General features: G+C 51.9%; 1 protein-coding gene across 1 annotated transcript in view; it reads right to left on the reverse strand.

Moving 5' to 3' along the window:
- LOC105189180 (homeobox protein aristaless) overlaps nucleotides 1-20,240 on the reverse strand; it is a 154,010-nt gene that overhangs the window by 13,662 nt on the left and 120,108 nt on the right. Inside the window, exon 2 of the mRNA XM_011151130.3 lies at nucleotides 16,545-16,926. Within this exon, the coding sequence (XP_011149432.2) occupies nucleotides 16,545-16,926 (382 nt within the window). The remainder of the gene's footprint in view (nucleotides 1-16,544; nucleotides 16,927-20,240) is intronic.

Genomic DNA, 20,240 nt, shown 5'->3' on the forward strand with positions numbered 1-20,240 from the left:
TTGATTAATTTTATCGACGCTCCTTTATCGTCTCAATTACTTCTCGTTGATAACGTCTGTTGGCTCGCGTGTCGCGTCGTTGTTACACACGCACACAGAAAACTTATGTATAGGTTTCGCGGTATTAATGGTTGTCATTTTCGCCTCCCTTCCCCCTGCCTTTTATCCATTCACCCTGCATCCCCTTTATGCGACGCAATCAAATGCATATCTAAACGTTTGGACGCCCAATGGGACAAGTGTGTGTGTGTGTGTGTGTGTATGTGTGTGTGTGTGAGTGTGTGTGCATGGATGTGATTGCAAGTATAATTATTATTCCCCTTGTAGCACGCGATTTATTATGGAGGAACGCAATGTAATTTAGCGAAAAAAGAGAGAGAGTGGGGGAAAGAGAGAAAGGGAGAAAAAACGCGTTTAGTTGTCTTTTAATAGCGTCGGGGAAATAGCGGTGTTACGGTCTGACCTCGTATTGCATCCGTGAGAAAATCGCAGAAACCGTTCTGCGAAATCGCTGGTCTCTCTCTCTTTCCCTCTCCTCTCTCTCTCTCTTTCTCTCTCTCTCTCTCTCTCTCTCTCTCTCTTCCCCTGTCCCTCCCTCTCACCGCCTCGTAAAAACGCGCGTGTTCATTACCTTAATTAGTTTTGCATCCGAAGCAGATTAGTCAGCGTAACGACGCACGATGGGGATTAATTGCATTATGCATCTCGCGGCATTATGTGTGATTTTCCGTTCGATTGCTACCTGCACGAGCCATCGTGACGAGAGCTATTAATATCTATTACGAAGACGAAGACCAGAATCTATCCGCGCTCGCGCGCACCGCCACGACGCGGATAGAATCTTGTTTTATATAGGCGACTATACGCGTTGGCGCGATTATACGCACAAACACACGCGACACACACACACACACACACACACACATGCGCGCGCGCGCGCGAACACACAACCGTGTCCCGTTCCCGGCGTATTACGAATACGATTATCCGTGACTAATTGACCGGACCTGCGCTCGCACGATAATGGCAAATAATTATTAGCTCGTGAGATTTTACATAACGTCGATATCTTGTCATACCGCGATACAGGTCGTTTCCTTTACGCTCGATCGAGTTTCGCATCCTTCGCTCGCGGGCGCATATAACACGAAGTCTGTCTGTGTCGTGTGCGCCGCGTGACACTTTTTCGCGAGCGAGCGAGCGAGCGAGCGAGCGAGCGAGCACGTACGCACATACGCCTCCTGCGTCTCGTGCGTAAGAGCGCGTGCGCTTGCGTTCTGTTCTCGGCCGCATCGTCGTCGTCGTCGTCGTCGTCGTCGTCGTGGTCCAGATGTCTGAGACCGCGACCGCTGCAGGCCGCTGATTAAGAAGGATGGAGGATGTTTTAATGTGTGCCGAGGAATTAATTTATAAACGCGGCGCAACCTGTAATCCGAAGCCACGATAATTTCGACGCTGCTTATCGGAGGCGCGCAGGTACGCATTAAGGATCAAAAAGTGTCACGTTCCGCCACATTTTCTGTCTGTCTGTCTACACGCGACAGAGACGCGACAGACGTCTCTTTTTCTGACGGCACAGACGAAGAGAACGGAGTAACGAGTGCGCGCCGATAGACGCCGCCGATTCTTCGAGGTGTCGATTACGCGCAGGCCTAGTCGCGGCGATTTTTCGCGAATGACGGGAAATTGATAGTCATTGACTTCGCGTTCGCCGCAAGATGACTCGACTTCTTCCGACTCGTTGGTTATGCCGATCGGCGCGGCTCGCGCGGGATGCTTCGATAATAGCTCGTATAAAGTCGCCGTTCCCTCGCGTGATTTCACCGGAAATTATGCGAACGCATCGCCGGCTTCTTTCCCGAGAACGAGGCGAGAACGGCGGGCTCGCGAACGAATCATTACGCGGCGGATACGGCGAGGCGTGAATCACGGACGAATCGCGTTATGCATTCGGTATATCGGCCGCGCGCGCGCGCGCGCGCGTCGACCTGCATTTCGGAGTTTAAATTTGCCCCCTCCCCCTCCGGAAATATTGGCGATTTTCGCTGTTGTTGCGTACGATAAACAGCGAGCAACAACGGCGGTCGTGCGCGATCTCTCGGCTGATGGGCCGGTTGTAAAGGGGTAAGAGAGAAGAGGGAGAGGCAGCGCGGGGAGGGGGGAGGGGAGAAAAAAGGAAAGACCTCGATTCGGCCAGTGAGACACCCCGTGGGGCTCCTCATCTCGCAGGCAAATTGCCCAGATGTTCCACGAAATCGCGAAGAAATCTCGGTGATTACGCCGCGCACAGAAGCTCCGCTTCTGTACGATCGGCCCGGATTTCGTGTTTAGGCGCATTTCGCTCTTCAGACGGTGGCCACCCGAAATTACAGGGGTCTCTCTCTCTCTCTCTCTCTCTCTCCCTCTCTCTCTCTCTCTCTCTCTCTCTCAGGGTGAGTCCGAAATCGCGCCCGAACCGGCCCGCGCGGTCCACGGGTTCGCCCGGCTCGCGTCGCATCGATTTTTATCATCGCTCGTGCTCATCGTCTGCGCATTCGCTCCACCTCGCGCGCTTCCGACCGATTCTGTCAGAGCTGAAGGAGGAGAAGCCCGAGAGTGAGAAGCGTCTCGAATGCTACTCGTGGCTTGAAAATTGTGCCGTTTCGCAAGATTGAAAAATCGCAAATCCTATCGGCGAGGTATAATTTCAAGAACGATTAGCCGGAGAACAATATTATGACAGTTTGCCTCTTTGGAATTCGATTTACGAGCCGCGAGTCGTACAAGTCGATACAAACCTAAGCTAATTAAAGGCTAAAGATACCGATCGCTCTCTCCGTGTCTCTCCTTTTCTCCAATGCCGTTTTGCAAAATGGTCCGTGCCAAGCTCTCGATGTGAAATTTGCGATGCGAAACAAGATCAATCGAGAGTTCATCAGGCGAGGGCGGACGCGATCATCGACGGCTCGAATAATCGAAGAATGTTTAACCGCTGATTAATCGGCCAGAAGGATTTTCATCGTGCAGCGGAGTATCAGCCGCGGTAATTGCGAGCGGTGCTCACGTCGTCAAATCATTTTGACGGGCCGCACTCCTCCGGCTTATTGGAGGAAACGTAACTAGAAGACGCGCCCGCGGTTCTATACAGCCGCGGTACTCTCTGATTACCCGTTGTCGTGCGCTAATGACTACTCTGGCGAACATAGTTGCAGACGGTAATTCGTACCTGCTACCAGGCGGCTCGGCTTCGTTTTCAATGAAACGCCGCGTATGAAAGCGCGCACCTATCAGCTGCTTCTCACGAAAAACAAGCTCGCGTCGCGAACGGCAATATCGCGCGGGCGCAAGCGCGAAGCGTGATTCTGCCCGCTAAGCCGACTCGCGGCCGTACGACGACGGGCCGTTGTTCCCGCGGATGAGGTCGGTAGTCGAAGTGTCAGTCAAAGGAAACTAGCCGGACGTGTATCGCGCCGAATATCGCGCGCCCGACTATTTCGGCTGCGAGCTCAGACTCGGCCTGTTCTCGTTGATCGCGTAATCGTTGCTTTACCAACGTCATCGAGTACCGCGTCAGAAGTCGCGCATTGAGCAAATATATCTCTGTTTCGTGTATTCTCAAGTCATATTGCACGCGACATTCTTGTGTAAAATTTACCAAAATTTAGAAACAGGCTACATCGCGTTGGACTCGTGCCAAAGTAAAAGTCCTAGATCTCTCAAATTTGCACAATCTTTCATCGTGACCGTTTTGCTCAACGATTTAAATGTTTCATCTATTCCCGTGATCTTTGCGTCACTTCTGATCAACCGAGCGCGCGATAGTCTTTACGAGTACATATGTGCGTGCATTGCACGATAGTACGGACGGCGCGCGCGAGCGAGCGAAACGCACACCGTCGTGTAAAGGTGGAGGACGAGGAGGCACCTCGGCCATCTCTCTTGGGGCCCCTCGCGAGTAATAATAATTTAGCCTTTCCCTTTTTCTCCCCGGACGCGCTCCCGTGCGCCGCGCCAGCGTCCTTCTGGATTTAATAAGATCACGAAATTTCGCGGTTAGACGGGCGTCCCTAATTACAACCGCCGTTCACCGTGGCTCTCTTGGTTATCCTCGATTCGCGTATCGTTATTATTACGTGTCCCTCTCCCGCTCTCTCTCTCTCTCTCTCTCTCTCTCTCTCTCTCTCTCTCTCTCTGTGTGTGTGTCTCTGTCTCCCTGACTGCCCTCTCGCTGCGTTCGCGATGTCCTTGCCATGGGAAACGCGCGCGAGAACTTCGGAAAAATCGCTCCTCGCGACGAAGCACGTACGCGAAGATTAGTCGCGCATTCGCGACTTAATGGGAAATACGAGACCATGATGAAAACCTCGCGCGACTCCGCTCCGGAGATCACGGAGAGAAACCTCTTTGCGGCGGCGGACTGTCCCAGAATTCAGCTGGGAATGCCTTTGACGTTATGACTAATCCTCAAGTTGACCTTCAACGTCGACGCGAAGCACTCGAAATTGGACGAAGACGAGTATAAGATTTCGGTTACGCGTATATATACTAAATTCGAAGCTGTCGTTCGAAGCGGCCGGACGAATTTGTAGATCGAGCCGATGGTAGAATCAGGCCGACAGAAGAATCGAGAGTATCCTTGTTGAGCGTTAGAGCGTTATCACGTCACGCTTAGACACGTGATGGAATTTTCACGCTGGATTTGCACAATATTGCTACCCGCCACCCCGCAGTTATTACGAGACACATTTCGCCAGACGGTTTTATTTTATACGAGATAGATTGCAGAAACAGGCACGTATCAGGCCGATAAGGGGGGAGAAAAAAGAGACACGATCAAACAGAGAGGAATTAATATTTTGCGTTAGGCCGTGTTGCAACACACGGCTTTGACAGAAAACACGTTCACGTTACGGAACACACCTGATCTGCAATTAACGCGGCCGCCGCGTTCACACGCGTTGCAAAATAGAACGTGACTAATCGTCGATTAATTGCATCGACGCGATAATTATAGAATCCTTTTAGAGCCCGGTTATCCGGTACCGTAGTTTCGCGAATTTTCTGCCGGGCCAAAGCCGATCCCCTCTCCCTCTCCCTCTCTCTCTCTCCCTCTCCCTCTCCCTCTCTCTCTCTCTCTCTCTCTCTCTCTCTCTCTCTCTCTCTCACTCTCTGTCTCTCTCGGTCGCGGATTTATCGAAACGCGACGAGCAGTTTCAAGAGCTACGAAATAATTCGCGGAACCGATCGCCGCGGCCGTCGAGAGAGGAAGTCCTTCCTGTCTCGCTCTCCGCGCAACGTTGCGCAGTAACGAAGCAATCGGACCGCAAGGCGCGAACGGATTTGCCGTTTCGCAACCGCGCGCTAGCATAAGGCTGAATACGGCCACGGGGGCCGGCATCAAAAGAGGCCGCTAAGTGGATTAAAGGCGAGTTTCTTCGTCATCTTCTTCGCCTAGCCCCGTCTTTTTCTCTGTCTCTCTTCCTCTCCCCCCTCCCTCTCTCTCTCTCTCTCTCTCTCTCTCTCTCTCTCTTTCTCACCGTCTACATCTTCCTTCGCTACTCCCGCCGCGGCGTCCTGCCGTTCTTATTTGCTCCTACCTCAGCGCAAAGTCCTTCGCTATGCAACCGCGCTTCGTCGGGAAGTCACGGACGAAGGAAGATAATTTACTTAACTTACGTTTAATCGTGTTTGCGCGCTTATTTCTTCGCGTCGTTTGCGTCAGGAACATTTAGATGTAACGCGCTTGGAATTCAGCTCGATAGCGTAATGGCGAACGATTAACCACGGTATTTTGACTCGCGATTACCCGGCAGTTGTGCATCGAGAAAGAGACGGAGAGAAAGAGAAACAGAGAGAGAGAGAGAGAGAGAGAGAGAGAGAGAGAGAGAGGGAGAGAGAGAGAGGGAGAGGGAGAGAGAGAGAGAGAGAGACGGAGAGACAGAGAAAGAGAGATGTTTGTGTTTCGCAGGAAATATGGCTATCAGTCCGTTTTATTTGTGAATTTATTATATCGTCGTTACGCTACGACTCGTTTCTACGTGCGACTCGCGAATCGATTATTTCTCCTGTTGGACCGACACGCTGCAACGAGCACGCTCTGCGTGCGGCATTCGAATGTGCACGTGTACCGCGCGGAGATGATTGCATTATCATTAGACGCGGGTCGAATCGAGCTAGAGAGAAAAAGAGGGAGAAAGAGAGAAGGACGGGAAAAGATTGGAGACGGGAGAGTCACAAAGTAAGCGCGCGCGTGTGCATGTGCGCGACATCGCTGGTGTGAGCCAGAGGCTTGGCGCGCGGGTAAATTCGTGTAATTACCGCACAATTACATTATCTAATTAACCTCGGAGGTCGGAGCAAAGAACTGCCAGTCACCGTGGCGCGGTGACCGTGATTGTCCTGCTCGTGGCGCAATTGCAATTATTGTCTAATGCTCGCGCGAGCACGCCTGCGCGACACAGAACAGATTCGCAGAAATGTGCTGAAATTACAGAAAATCTTATCTTTCGTCTCATTATCTCATTTGAAGAACACACTTCGCAAGAGAACGGGTTTTAACGTCCGGGAAGAAAACGGAGCAAATACGTTTGGTTAATTGGAGAGGAAAAAGCTGCGAGTGCGAAAAAAGAAAAATAGCTAAAATATACGGAGAAAGAAAAATGTCTGGTTGGACGAACGAATTTCCCGGTGAAATATGATTCCGAAATTCCGATTGGAAATACCAGAATTCTGTCCGAGTTAGCTAGGAATCTGGATAATTTAGACTGAATTCTGGATAGTTTCCAACGGTATTTCAGTGTCGTTCATATTTCACCGGGAAATTGTTTCGTTCAACCAAACAGTCTCTCTCTCTCTCTCTCTCTCTCTCTCTCTCTCTCTCTCTCTCTCTCTCTCCATGGAGAATACAGTTATTCACTCGACATCAGCACATTTGCCTTTTCAAAAGCCGCCGGACGCGCCTGTTCTCAGGAGTTATTACTAATTATTGATATTTATTACGGATCTCGTCTCGTGTCTGTACATTCGATCGATTCCGGGAGAAATTCCTAATCGTCGAAGAAGAATCCGCGGCATTCTAGTCTTCTATCCTTCTCTCCTCCTTTTTTTCTCCCATCGATTCTCGTTACCGCGGCCGACCGCGCGCCACGCAATCGTTTTCCGTGATCCACGAGTCGGTGGTCTCCGCGGGCCTTACACGGGTGTTTTTTTTTTTTTTCTTCTGCCGCGTTGGGTCCGGGCCGCGGGCTTTACCTTTATTTTCTCTCCGGAATAGTGGCGAGTCACCGGTATTATTCTCCTGTCATTAAGTTATTAATACGACGCAATTGTCTTGCCGCGGCACATCCGGAACGGTCCGAGTCACGGCAGCGGCCCGAGGCGACAAGTTTTTCTGTGGTTTAACTTTTACGTAAAGGATCTTTGTCCCTCTTTCTCCCCTCTCGCTCTCGCGGGGCTGCCGGCGACGAGAGCAAAGTGTCAAAAAATTCTGCTTCGAGGCGACACGAACGCGATCGCGACGACAGCCGACCGTCTTAATCGATCGGAGAACTAGGTCGCGCCGATTTTATCGGCGTATAAATGCTTTCTTTTATTGCACGCTCACGTCGGCGACCCGTTCGACTGGTCGTTTGTAATTCTCGCCGCCTGTAGGAATTGTTAATTGGCACACGGCATAGCGTTTCCGCAGAAAGTAATCAGAAAAAGTCACGGCTGTGATATATTCGCCACGTGTGTGTATGTGTGTGTGACTCTAAAGAGGAGATGTTTAATAGCTTGCGGGAGCTTATAATAATGCTTACACGCGCATAATAACGCGATACAATCTATATGCGCTATGACGACTGCGGGCGGGCAGGCGCGCGAGCATTGAACAAACAACTCTTGGAATTTGCCATTTATGTCAGCATAAATCACGCACGTTGCGTTTATCTAAACGCTGGCTGCGCTCTCGCGCACTTGCGCGGACCGATAGTCTCCTGATAAGTGCCGATGAACAAAAGACTGGTTAATTATTTACAGACAAAGTGACAAAGTGGCGATATCAACGTACGATAGAGCGAAAATTAACCACCTCCTCGATTGTCTTTAGTCAATTAGCGCCGATCGTTATCGCGGTGCAATAGTCAACGCGCTTATGTAAGTGTAACTTCTCACAGTATAATTAGAAGGATGACTAACGCGGTTTATGTAAATAAAATAAAGCCTGCACCTACATCGAAGCGTCAAGCAGATGGATGATAAATGACAGGAAATGCGTTAGTGATAATAAATAGATAAATACCGAGAGAGACAGAAAGAGAGAGAGAGAGAGAGAGAGAGGGGGGAGAGACAGAGAAGCATTTGACATTAATCAGCGAGATAGCACGGCGGGAATATCGGGCGTCGCTCGCTGATTTAACAGCGCATCCGCGTTTCCACGAATTACGCAAAGGGAAAAGATAGAGCAAGAACGGAGGTGCGGCGTGAATCGTTAAAAACAGAACGATAAAGAAGGGAGGGAAAAGAAGAGACGCGGCTCGGAGAAGAGCGAACGACGACGGGAGCGAAACGACGCGAGCGGCTCATCCATAAAATGTACATTTCCACGATCACGGGAGACCGTGAAGCAACCACCGGGTTTACGCACGCACGATCATTATCTGTAACGCGCGAGAGAGGGCTAAGGGCAGGAGGAGATGAGGAGGAGGAGGAGGAGGAGGAGGAGGAGAACGACGTATCATCGCGAAATTCGAGCCTCGGTAATGAGACGGGCGACGCCCGGGGCGTCTTTGCCTTTCTTTACGCGATATCCCTCCGAAGGTACGTCCTCTCCTTCCCTTTGCCGCTGAGGGGGCGCGGTATCGATAATGTTTAATAACAAATCGCGCGCGGCCGTGGACAAGTAATTCGCACTGACGAGGGGTGACAAGCGGCTTTTGCCGCTCGTATTATCCCGCTGCTGGGGGATTCGCGGCCGCAGCCGCCGCCGCCGCCGCCGCCGCCGCCGTCGTCGTCGTCGTCATCGTCGTCGTCGTTGCCTCCGTCGAGCGTGTATACCTGCCGAGTGCGCGCTACCTTTGTGAGGAGCGAGGCGAAAGAGAAGCCGGTAGCCGGCCGCGTAATGCGTGCGTAATGCGCGCTTAATACGCGTACGGCGTGGAGAGCCAATTACTGATTGGCCACACTACCGCCAATCGGATGAGGGATGGACCCCGGCAAACCTGTACTCTCTCTCTCTCTCCTTCTCTCTTACTCTCTCTCTCCTCTCTCTCTCTCTCTCTCTCTCTCTCTCTGTCTTTCTCTTCGCTCTCCTTCGTACTACGCGGCACAGGCCGGCGCCCTTCGTCCTGCTCTCAGGCTCGTCTTCGGCAAGGACGAGGAGGATATCCCGAGGTTATTCGAAGGTCTTTTTCGGCTGCTTCTCGATGAGCAAAGAGCAAGTAGAGTTGACAGTCGACGTAAGACGCTCGTAATTCGTGCAAACGTACTTTGATGATATTTCGTAAGGGCGATATTCGTTTGAATGTGTCGTGTTGCAAGGACGAAGGACGTCTTGCCGAGGCGACGTATAAGTTTCGCAGGTCGGTGTCGATTGGTTGAAGCTTGATTGGAGTTTGAAGCAACAACGCGTTGAAAATGCGGACAATTGACTGGTTAGCGAGTGAGAGGACTGCTGTGGATTTTCTTTTGAATTTTCAACGCGTAGCAATTCTTCCAAAGTAGATAGTATTTTGTTTTGAACATCATCCTAAAAATGATAAAGCATGTTATGGATAGTATCGCTCCAAGTGGAAAAAAGAGAGAAGCACTCTCGGTTACGTCACAACTTCGAGGATGAGTATACAAGTCGAGAAGTTCGTGTAGCTTTTCGTCGTCGTGTAGCTCCGATTCGTCATCATTCCCTCGCGATTAACCAGGCCGCGATCGAAAACAAGGCTGGGCACCGGGCCCCAGGTCGTTGTGCAACGCGACGGACAGATCGGACGTCGCTTCCGCGGGCCTGACGTGGCAGCAGCGGTCCACTAATTAACTCCGGAAGGCACTAATCTTATTTGTTAAGAAACGAATAACGGGTCGGCGGCGTTTCTAATCGGGAGCATGACTCGTCGTAGTCGTCGTCGTCGTCATCGTCGTCGGTCGATTAATGACAGGAGAAGTTGCGGGTTCGGACACACAGTGGATGGCGGGGCCCGAGGGGGGCTAGACCCATGGTGAGGGGAAGAGTGCGGGGGAGAGGTAGCGGCGGCGGCGGCGGCGGCGGCGGCGGCGGCGGCGGCGGAGGAGGAGAAGGAGGAGGTTGCACGGGGGAGGGCAGGAGAAAAGACCGCTCCGTGGAACTGGTTCCGTTCCATGGATCACTGGAAACAATCATCCTTATTAAACTCACCACCGACCCACCCCGCGGATATAAAGGCATCCTTCGGAATGATTTACCGAGAAGCGCGTCGCCGCGGCCCTTTGAACAGGTGGATCCTTCGAAATGCGACGCGAACCGACGATAAATTTTATGGATCCACCGGTGTGTGGATAGATCGGGAACGCGCGCGCGACGGGGGTGGCCGGCCGAGTGCGAGCGCGCGATTCTGTCGAGTCAGTCCCCGGCCGAAGGTAAATTCGGGAGGAGGGGGAGAGGACCGGACGAGAATCAACGGACGACGCCCGGGCCGCTCGAGTATAATTGCTTCAGCTGGAAAATCATCGTACGGACTTTGCTCGAGCTCGACCATCGAGCCCGGCTCTTCGCAGCCGGCTCGAGCGAGTAGATCTGACGCGGTCGCCTTGCTAATTTGCTCAAGTTGCCGATTGCAGCTTCGGAAACGGGAGAAGGGGAGCGGCCAGGTGACCGTCGCGACATCCCGATGTCGTGAGAACCCCGACCGGGCGACGTGGACCGGCGTCGCGAGCAACACGTGCACCGTAATGCACGCGTGTTAACGCTTTTATGGGATTATTAATTAGTCGTCGTTCGCCGCGGAGGAAAAGCGAACAGTCGCGCGTCATTCAGATACTCTACGGAGAGCCTCGTGGTCGACCGGTCGGTCGGTCGGTTTGCTTGAAACGCCCTCCTCGCTCTTGTTTCTTTCTTCCCTCCCTCTCTTTTTATTCCCCGCCTATCTCCCCCCTCTCTCTCTCTCTCTCTCTTCCTCTCTGTCTTTCTCTCTGTCGAGGTTTACAGCCCCGGGGGGAAAAAATTAAAACCAACAAGGACACACGGCGGCGCTGGTCGGGGGCCCGCTCGCGGTCGGACGATTAGTCCGGCCGGGCCCGACACCGGCGTCGTCGGTAGCAGCGCGGGCCCGAGCCGCAACACTCTAATCTAAATTAGATCTTAAGAGCCCGTAAAGGTAAGTGGCCACGTTCTCGCGAGGCTGCGCGAGCCGGGGCCGGCTTTAAGTGCCATATAAACAGGGCGAATCTGGTAATACGCGCGCGCGCTCCCTCGCAACATGCCACTCGCCGGGGCCCGGCGGGGCACTCGCGGCGCTCGCGCAAACAGGCCCCGCGGTCGTCCGTTATCGCGCATTCGGCGACGGCATTCCGCGAAATGCCTACCGTCGACAACTTACGTAGGGGGTACTTGACTCTCTCCGCTCTCGCTCTCGGACGGAGAGTGTGCGAGGGAAAAAATAACAAGGGCGCAACAACGAGAGAAAAGTCGAGGAGAAAAGCTGAGCTGCGAGGCGGTGCGTGCAAACGACGCGCTGCAGCTGGTTGAGCTGCTCGCCCATAAAGTAAACGGGGGTAAAGATGAAAACGAGACGGGGCCAGGCGAAAAAACGAGGGCGGGACGTGAGGGGGGAGTGAAATAGAGATCGGTAGCGGCGTAATTTACGGGGATAGAGGAGTGTCCATAAAAATGAAGTGCGTTCCTGGGGCCCGTCGGAGAGCCGGTCCGACACTGGCCCCTTCGAAGCGGCTTGTGTTCCGCTGATTGAAAAATAAAGGACGAGCGCGCGAGAGGAGAGAGAAACGTTTATCGACGTCCAATTGGACGTACACGGTCCGCCACGCGGCAACATGTGTCTTTTATTGGCGAATGAATTTTCATTCGCGATGTAACAGGAAGTCGAGGAGGCCACGGCCGCGCGCTAGGCAGCGGCCCGGCCGGAGAGTCTCGGGCCTGGCCGATATATATTTCGATAGGTCCCAATCGTACGCGTGCCCTTTACGTGTAAAGACGCCTAATGAATATGCATCGCGCGCTGCGCGATGCGCGTTTTACGCTGTCTCTTTCTCCCTCTTTCTCCTCCTCGCCCACCCTTTCACTCGGACGTTCTCTGTCTCTCTTGCTCTCTCACGGCGTCTCGTCGGGCTAGTCAATAAACTTAAGCGACCATAAAATCCAATTAGTGTGAAATTAATACTGCTCTACGCGGCGAAATGGCGGAAGAAGCGGGGATCAATTTATATCGCGCCGGTGAAGAAAATGTCGAGGTAATTTCCCGCGAGCAGGAAACGCGTACAAACGGACGAGGAATAAATTAGTGCGCGGGGTGAACGTTATTAGGAGCCGATCGAGCCAATTACGGACTGTCTCCTCGGGCGGGGCGGGGGCGGGGAAAACAGGACTCTCGCTGATTAACTGGTGTCGGTATCAGGAGAAAATCAAGCGCCATTATGAAAACTGAGACAGTGGCGCAAGTAGTGGACAGAGTTTCCTCTTTCATCTCCTTTTCCGCCGCTTCTTCCTCCTCCTCCTCCTCAAACCTAACCTCCTCAAACACTGCTCGTCATGAGAGAGCCTGGCAAATCTCGTTTGACAGTCTTTCCCTCTTGCTAGAAGAGATCGCTAGAAGAGATTCAGAGGGACTCGAAGCTCTCGCGATTCCGTTAGATAAACGAAGGTTGAGCGTACTTTGCTTGTTAGGGCTATCTTGCTCGCGACTTCGCGCACACAGACACACACACGTTCTCACACGTACGTGTCTCGTCGCATTCGCGAATACATCTCCGGCCCTGACCATACACCAGGAACACTCTACCTGCTTCAGCGCTCTCTCTTTCTCTCTCTCTCCCTCTCTCTCTCTCTCTCTCTCTCTCTCTTGCTCTCTGCATACTCCCCACCACCTTCGTTAATTACGAGAACCCATACCGTGGCCGCAGGACCGGACCTATTACGAGCGATTACACCGCTATTAGTTACCTACCGGGTGTTCCACGGCGCGGAGGAAGGCACCGAAAAAAGGACAAGAAGAAAGAAAAAGCTACCCAGATAGATTGCGCAGCGGCCCAATGGCGGCGCGATACTGTATGTATGTAACTGGATCCGAGTGTGCAGGGGACTTAATAATGCAAAACCGTCGTTCCGCGGCTACGGATGGGAATTTGCATGAGGATCGTCAGCCTGGCCGCGGGAAGGCACCGATGATCGATGTATCATTCCGCGAATTTACACTCGCGGATACCATACTCGCGCAGGGACCAGCGCAGGACGCCGCGGCGGCCGCTTGTGTGCGTGTGTGTGTGTGTGTGTGTGTGTACGCGTGCGCGAGCGACTCGTTTCGAATCCGCCGTGGATTAAGATTGAAAAAGGCAAACAACAACAAGAGGAGCAAAAAGGCGGAAGAAGGAGAAAAGAGAGAGACACAGACACGATCATCACGCAAGATTGATGTACTCGGGATCTGTTCCCCGGTGGCATCCGACTCCGGGATTGATTTGGATCTCGTCTCCCCTGCTCCCTCCCCCCTTCTGTTTTTTCCCCACGAAACGCGGCATCAGCGACGACACACAATGTAACGCACGCGAGCGAGCGAGTTAATCCCACCTCGCCGGTGGATTATTGAGCAATCACTTTTCCATTAGGCCGATCCATTATTTCTCGCTTAAGGTCTAGTTTGGCGCGTCACTTAACACGCACACACGTCGCTTTGTTTCCGCGCGAGAGGGTCGCGCGGCTCACGCTCGGCCGATCATCAGCGCTATTTCGAGGGTGGGCCCGCCCGCGCGTGCACACCTAGGATAACCAGATCTTCTTTACGACCGCGCTCAAGGACTACCCGTGTGCGCCGATCGTAAACGTCCTAAACGGCAGGGCCGTTTTCGTGAAGGAATTCGGTGAGCAGCCGCGGACGATAGCAGTGAGAGTGCACAGGAGCCGGACGCCCCGAATATTTTCGTGGCAGCCGATAGAGTCGGCCGCGTGGTATCTAAATCCCGTTAACTCCGTCGAGCCCGCTGAAGCCCTGAAGCCTGATAAATGCGGCTAGACACCTCGCCTATCGTCCGGCCTCACGGGAGGTACCTATATACGAGCTTTCTATCGCCCGCGTCCGGGATGTACCGTAAATTCTCTCTGCCGGGCCAAGATCGCCCTCGGATAGTGAGAGAAGCACGCGGATTGGGAGGCAGGGCGGTTCTGAGGGCCGCAGCTTCTCGTGGCCGAGTTGTAGTTTTCGCCCGAACGACGGCAGGCGACGCGAGTAGAGACGCGCGCGGTTTATGAAAGCGAAATTGCATATCGCGATGCGGTCTTTCCTTGAGGATGAATTTCAGCGAGCGCGACGCATCTCGATTTTGCGCGATTTTGTCCCGTGAGAAGGCGACTTCCTGTCGCTGGCTCGACTTTCAGTCGCGTCCGTCGTTATTTTCAGCTGCACGCGGCTTGGGACTTTGAAATCGTGAAGGAAACGATTTCAAATCGTATGTGACTCTGCGCGAGGAGTCTAATTTTGCATATTGCACTGTGACTCGACGGAAGGAAATTGTTTACGATCGCAAGATTTCACATCGTCATCGTCTTGCGTCGAGGATGACCATGACGGTCACACCGGTGACCTATATTGTGGCACCACCGTATCTCTCATTGACCTTTTGAATATTGTGAACGTATACATACATATATGTATATATTAGATATGTGCGAACTATTCGAATTCAAATCGAATCGAATCGAATCTAATGTAATTCGATTCGATTCGAATCTGAATCCCTATGATTCGAATCCGAATAATTCGAAAATTTCGAATCGAAGATTCAATTACGAATCAAATATATTAGCGTGCATTATATTTGCATGCATCAAGTACAAAACGAGACATCTGGGCCTGTATGTTTGAACCCTTAACTTGTAATTAACTTAACTTATAATTAATAACTTAATTATAAATTACTTTAAATATTTAAATATATATTTTACTTTAAGATGATATTACAATATCAATATCCCCTTTCATATTAAAACCTTCCATCATTATGTGCATGTTTAATAGTCATGTTAAATTTTTTAATGATTCGATTCGAATTCGAATTAAAAAAATGAGATTCGATTCGATTCGACATAAAAATTCTTGATTCGCACATCTCTAATATATATATATATATATATATAAATCCGGCACGTGTTATCGGTGCGGATTAAGCACTGCGACTTTCAGTGTGCTATTTCTACACGCATCAGCGTGTAAATCATGCCATTCGATATGTTTAAACGTTACTTGACACGTTTAAACGTATTAAATAATGTGATTTAAGACACAGGAACTGTGCAAAGAAAGCTTCAACCAACCGCGCGCGTTTATGCACGTATAAATAACACACTCGGACTTGCAGTGTAGGTGTTTGATGGATTTCTGCGGCTTGTCGTAGTCTCGACACTTGCAACTGATGTCAAGCAACTGTTGCGCGTATATTCGTGTCCTTTTACGTATTTCTACGACGGTAATAAGTAGGACTGTTTTTTCCTCACTTGCCTCGGTCTCATTCGGCTTCTCGATTTTTCAGAAAGTTATTTCTTCCATTAATTGGCTAATCCGACAGTCCAAAGTATTTTATTCTAACCGATCGATTATCTGAGAATACTCCGCACTCAAGGGGATTATTATAGGATTATTATGGGATAGATTACGCACAAAGTATGCATTAATTAGTCGCGCTAAAAGAATCAGTTCGCAGAGAGAGAGAGAGAGAGAGAGAGAGAGAGAGAGAGAGAGAGAGAGAGAGAGAGAGAGAGAGAAAGAAAGAGAGAGAGAGAGAGAGAAAGAGAGAGAGAGCCAATGAAACGAGGTAAAAAATAAGCGCCACTCGTCATCGACGACAGTTTGTTGCTCATCATATCTATCGCCAATTATCAGCTTTTATGCTTTTATAATTTTATAATTAACGGCCATCAACATGGTAATTTAAAACACGTTTAGCGCAAAAGCTTGAATGCTAAAATGCGACGAGTGAGTGCGATGACTGATAACTGTTCGTGTCGAATGTGTCACCCTCACGATTTTTCTATGTGATATCTTCGGCTGTTTCGAACTTGCAGAAACTCGTCGGTTCGTCGGATCGTTTATGGTTTCAATGACTCGCAAGATGAGTTATTTTACAGACGCGAATCAGAGAGAGAGAGAGAGAGAGAGAGAGAGTTTCGCTGAAAACTGGCAGAACGTGCCGGCAGACGCTTCGATTGAACACGACACGCGCGCCATTGTTTTGTTATTATTAACAAAACGATGTGACTAAAATCCGAACTGAACTTTCGCGAGCTCTTGATAACATCGAGCTCTATCCGAGCTTCGTCCCGAGTCCGCGATTCCGGCAAGAACGTATTCATAAATTCCATCGAACGGCCGTCCGCGAGCTGTCACTCGACTCACCTCGTGAACACGTCCGGGTAGTGCGTCCTGGAGAAAGCCTTCTCGAGCTCCTCCAGCTGGAAGCTGGTGAAGGTAGTTCTGTAGCGACGCTGCTTCCTCTTCGGGGCGAAGTCGTCCGTTTCGGCCTCGCTCTCGGGGCTGGTCGGCGCTGCTCTTGGATGAGCGCCCTCTTCCTCAGGCCTCACCTCCTCCGTGGAGATGCCCATCTGGACGGACTGAGGCGTTGTCGCGGTCGATGCCGGCGCCGATTGCTGGTGAGGCTGCGGGTGAGGTTGCTGGCTCACCTGCTGGCTCACCTGAGTCACCTGGCTCGAGCTGCTCGTGCTGCTCGCAGGACTCGTCTGCGAGACGGCCTGCTCGCTGCCTCCTCGCGACGAATGATCTGCGCAGAAAAATAACCGCGTCACATCGCACGTATGATAATTGCCACCTTGGCTGAGAGATTTAATTACACGCGGTTATGATTAATTGCTGACACCGTGAACACGGAAACCTGCAATCCTATGAGCCGTCGAAGCGCGGCGGGCGTCGAGGTCGTCTCGGTGAGTTGAGACTTTTTATAGATTTTTATAGATCGACGGTAACTTGATTGTAATACAGCTGTACACAATCAGAGCGAGAATGCTACAGATCATCACAGTTCCGAGAGTGAAGTCTGATCACACGCGCGAGTCTTGCGAAAGACACTTTCCGTGAAAGTCGGGAATGCATCGAAAACGTCACTCGCCCGCATCGTCGGTCAGTCGCAGTCGCAGTCGCGGATAAAAAAAGTCATGGCCAGGAATTTCAAAAAGCACAACTCACTCCCTTCCAATTCGAGACCGCGAGCATCACTGGCATCAGCGAGATAATCGCGACGATTATTCGCAGCCTCCATTTCCGAAGAGCCGAATTTCGCGGACGAAACGGCGTCGCGTCGACCTCGTAGAGAGACATACGCGGATACGCGGTAATTTTGACTCGCCTCGAGAGGCACGCGACACACCTCACGCGCTTCGTGCGTACGCGGACACGTACCTTTAATGAGCTGATTGGATGACGCTAAGCGCTCGTCGGGACATCCGATATGCGACTGAGCAACGCGCGCGGAGAATGGGACGATTCATCGGGCGTCACGTGATCTAGCGACCGCAGCGAGCGTATTATCAGCGACGATCGCAGTTTCTACGAATAGTCAGGGAAATCACTGCGGTCTAGTTTCCGCCGCGAGCGGATCTCTCGTGAACGGCCGGCCGCTCGGCCGACGCGCCGGCCGTAAACCACCTCGGGATTTGGGATTTCCGCGCCTCGAATTTCCTCCTTCCGTGGAAGGATTTACCAAATGCTATCAAGCCGAGCCATTGAAGAGCAGTCGCGTTACGACGCGGTTAAGAAACTTCAGAGGGCCTCCGCGCGAAGTCTGCGAAGACTCCTCGCCACGAGCACCGGTGCACGCGGTGCGAGCGGGAAGATACTGATTCTCGCGAGGAAGGAAGAAACGTCAATACGACGGACGTTATCGCGACGACGCTCGTTATCGCGTCGGGAATATAACATTTTTGATAAATCCGCCCGACGTTGATCAATTCGGCCGATCTCGCGGCCGATCTCGCGGCTAAATTTAGAACGGGCACGCTCGATAGACCTCTATCGGACATTTCATCTTATCTTCCGCAATAATAACGACGCGTGTATCGCGATATAAAATATTATGACTGGAGATAAAGGGAGCGCATAGGGGAGAGGAGAGTGAGAATAAATTTCAGATTGATTTCGAGTACAGGCAGGCCGATATCGCCGGCGGGAGACTCGAGATTACGCGCGTGCACAAGTGTAAATAATTATCCAGTGTTGTGTAGCACGGGCAAAGTGAAGCGGATTGAAGTGAAGCGTATTTTAAATGCAAATGCCGAGGCGCGCGCACGCACAAACACACACACACGCGCGCGCGCGCGCGCGTGCGTGCGTGCGTGTGTGCGGACGCGAGAGGGCAGAGGTATCATTCCTTTCACCGCGACCTTGCTTAGTAGGAATTAATGATTCCTACGAGCCCGCACCTCGGCGCGATCACGATGCTGCCATGCGGCGCGCTGCGATCGTGTAACAGCGTTCGATATTGCTTGTAAAGTCGTAACGGAATCGTTCGCGACGGATACTCGCAAGTCGGTGGCGCCGGGAGAGCCGATGTGTGTTACAAGCCTCCGCGCTTCATAATTTCTCGTCATCGTGCTCGCGAAATTGCCGTGAGTACACTCGACAAGGCGCGTAATTGAAGAAGTAAATTTAAGCAGAGCAACATGCCGAGGCGATCGGCCCCATCGAGTGCGTTATCGAGCGGCTGAGAAAATAAGGGACATGTGTGTATATATATATTTCTCTCTCTCTCTCTCTCTCTCTCTCTCTTTCTTTTATACTTTCGTGCGCTTCCGAGCACGCTTGAACGCGACTACCTTCTTCGTCCTCATCGCATCTTCTTCTGCTCCTCCTACGTACACCCTCGTGTGCGTAAACACGCTTGATTCAATTTGCCTCAATTTAAATTCCGCGAGGAACTCCACTCGCAACGGCTACGCGTATCCCCCCCCGTCACGTCTCGCGCATATCGGCCAAGCCGATATGCACGGCACTTAGCCGCATCGATATGCACGCGCTCGCAGTGCGCGATGGTCTTTGGGAAAAACGCCGGCCGGTCGAGCAAATTTCTAGATGCGAGCCTACGCATACGGGCGATTCGATAGGAGAGACGGTTAAAACGGCGGAGGGAAGGATCCGAGTGGTTTACGCGGTTCTTAAGCGGCAGTTTTTAATCGAGTCGATTTATCGGAAATGGGCTTATAATGCAGGTAGCCCCGGCGTAATGCCGATAATATACAAGAGACCTAAATCCCCGGTGTGTGCCGGATTTTCCTTTTTGTTTACGCACACGCACGGCGCGGCAACAACAGCCACGAGGTGCATCGACGCGCTAAGAGAGCGAGACGAAGTTGGAAGGGGCGAGAAATAGAGAGAGAGAGAGAGAGAGAGAGAGAGAGAGAGAGAGAGAGAGAGAGAGAGAGAGAGAGAGAGAGAGAGAGAGAGAGAGCGCAGGACACGTAGGTAGCCTTTTATATTATAATAGCATTAATAGGACCCGAGGCCGCACTTAGCGTTCGCTCGCTCCGGCAAGTTCGCCTCGTCGTTATTAACTGAAAATTACCGAAACCGAAATCTAATTCGCGTAAACACTATAATTCCACCGCGTGCCGTGGAGCCGGGAGTCGCGTTCCTTTTCTGCCTCCCTCCCCGCTGTGTAAGCGCTTGATCTCTCTCGTATTCCGCCGTCGCGCGATAAGACACGTGGAGAAGCTGCGGCTCAATCGAGCGTACAAATGTACCCGCGTCCGTTCTCTCGAGACTCGACGACGAGCAGTGGCGACCGGCCATGGTCGATTCCTGTTTCCTCACGCTTTTTCAACCGGGCTCGCCCCGCGACGCGCACAGATAAGAGAATCGCTGCGAGCACCGCGCGCGCGCGTACTCCACGTGTTTATTTCGTGCAGCTCTCAGCTGCTGACGAGAAGGCCTCTTGAAAGCTGGTGCGTTTCCGTTTCAAGTCCGTCGAGGAAGACGAGGAAACGATCTCGACAGTGGCTTCACATAGTTAAGATTGTCGACGTCGTCGTCGTCGTCGTAGTCGATGTGGCCCACAGTGGGGCCGATGACATTCTTTGGTTGAAA

Source organism: Harpegnathos saltator, unplaced genomic scaffold, assembly GCF_003227715.2.
Source record: "Harpegnathos saltator strain DR-91 unplaced genomic scaffold, Hsal_v8.6 scaffold374, whole genome shotgun sequence".
NCBI classification, from domain to species: domain Eukaryota; kingdom Metazoa; phylum Arthropoda; class Insecta; order Hymenoptera; family Formicidae; genus Harpegnathos; species Harpegnathos saltator.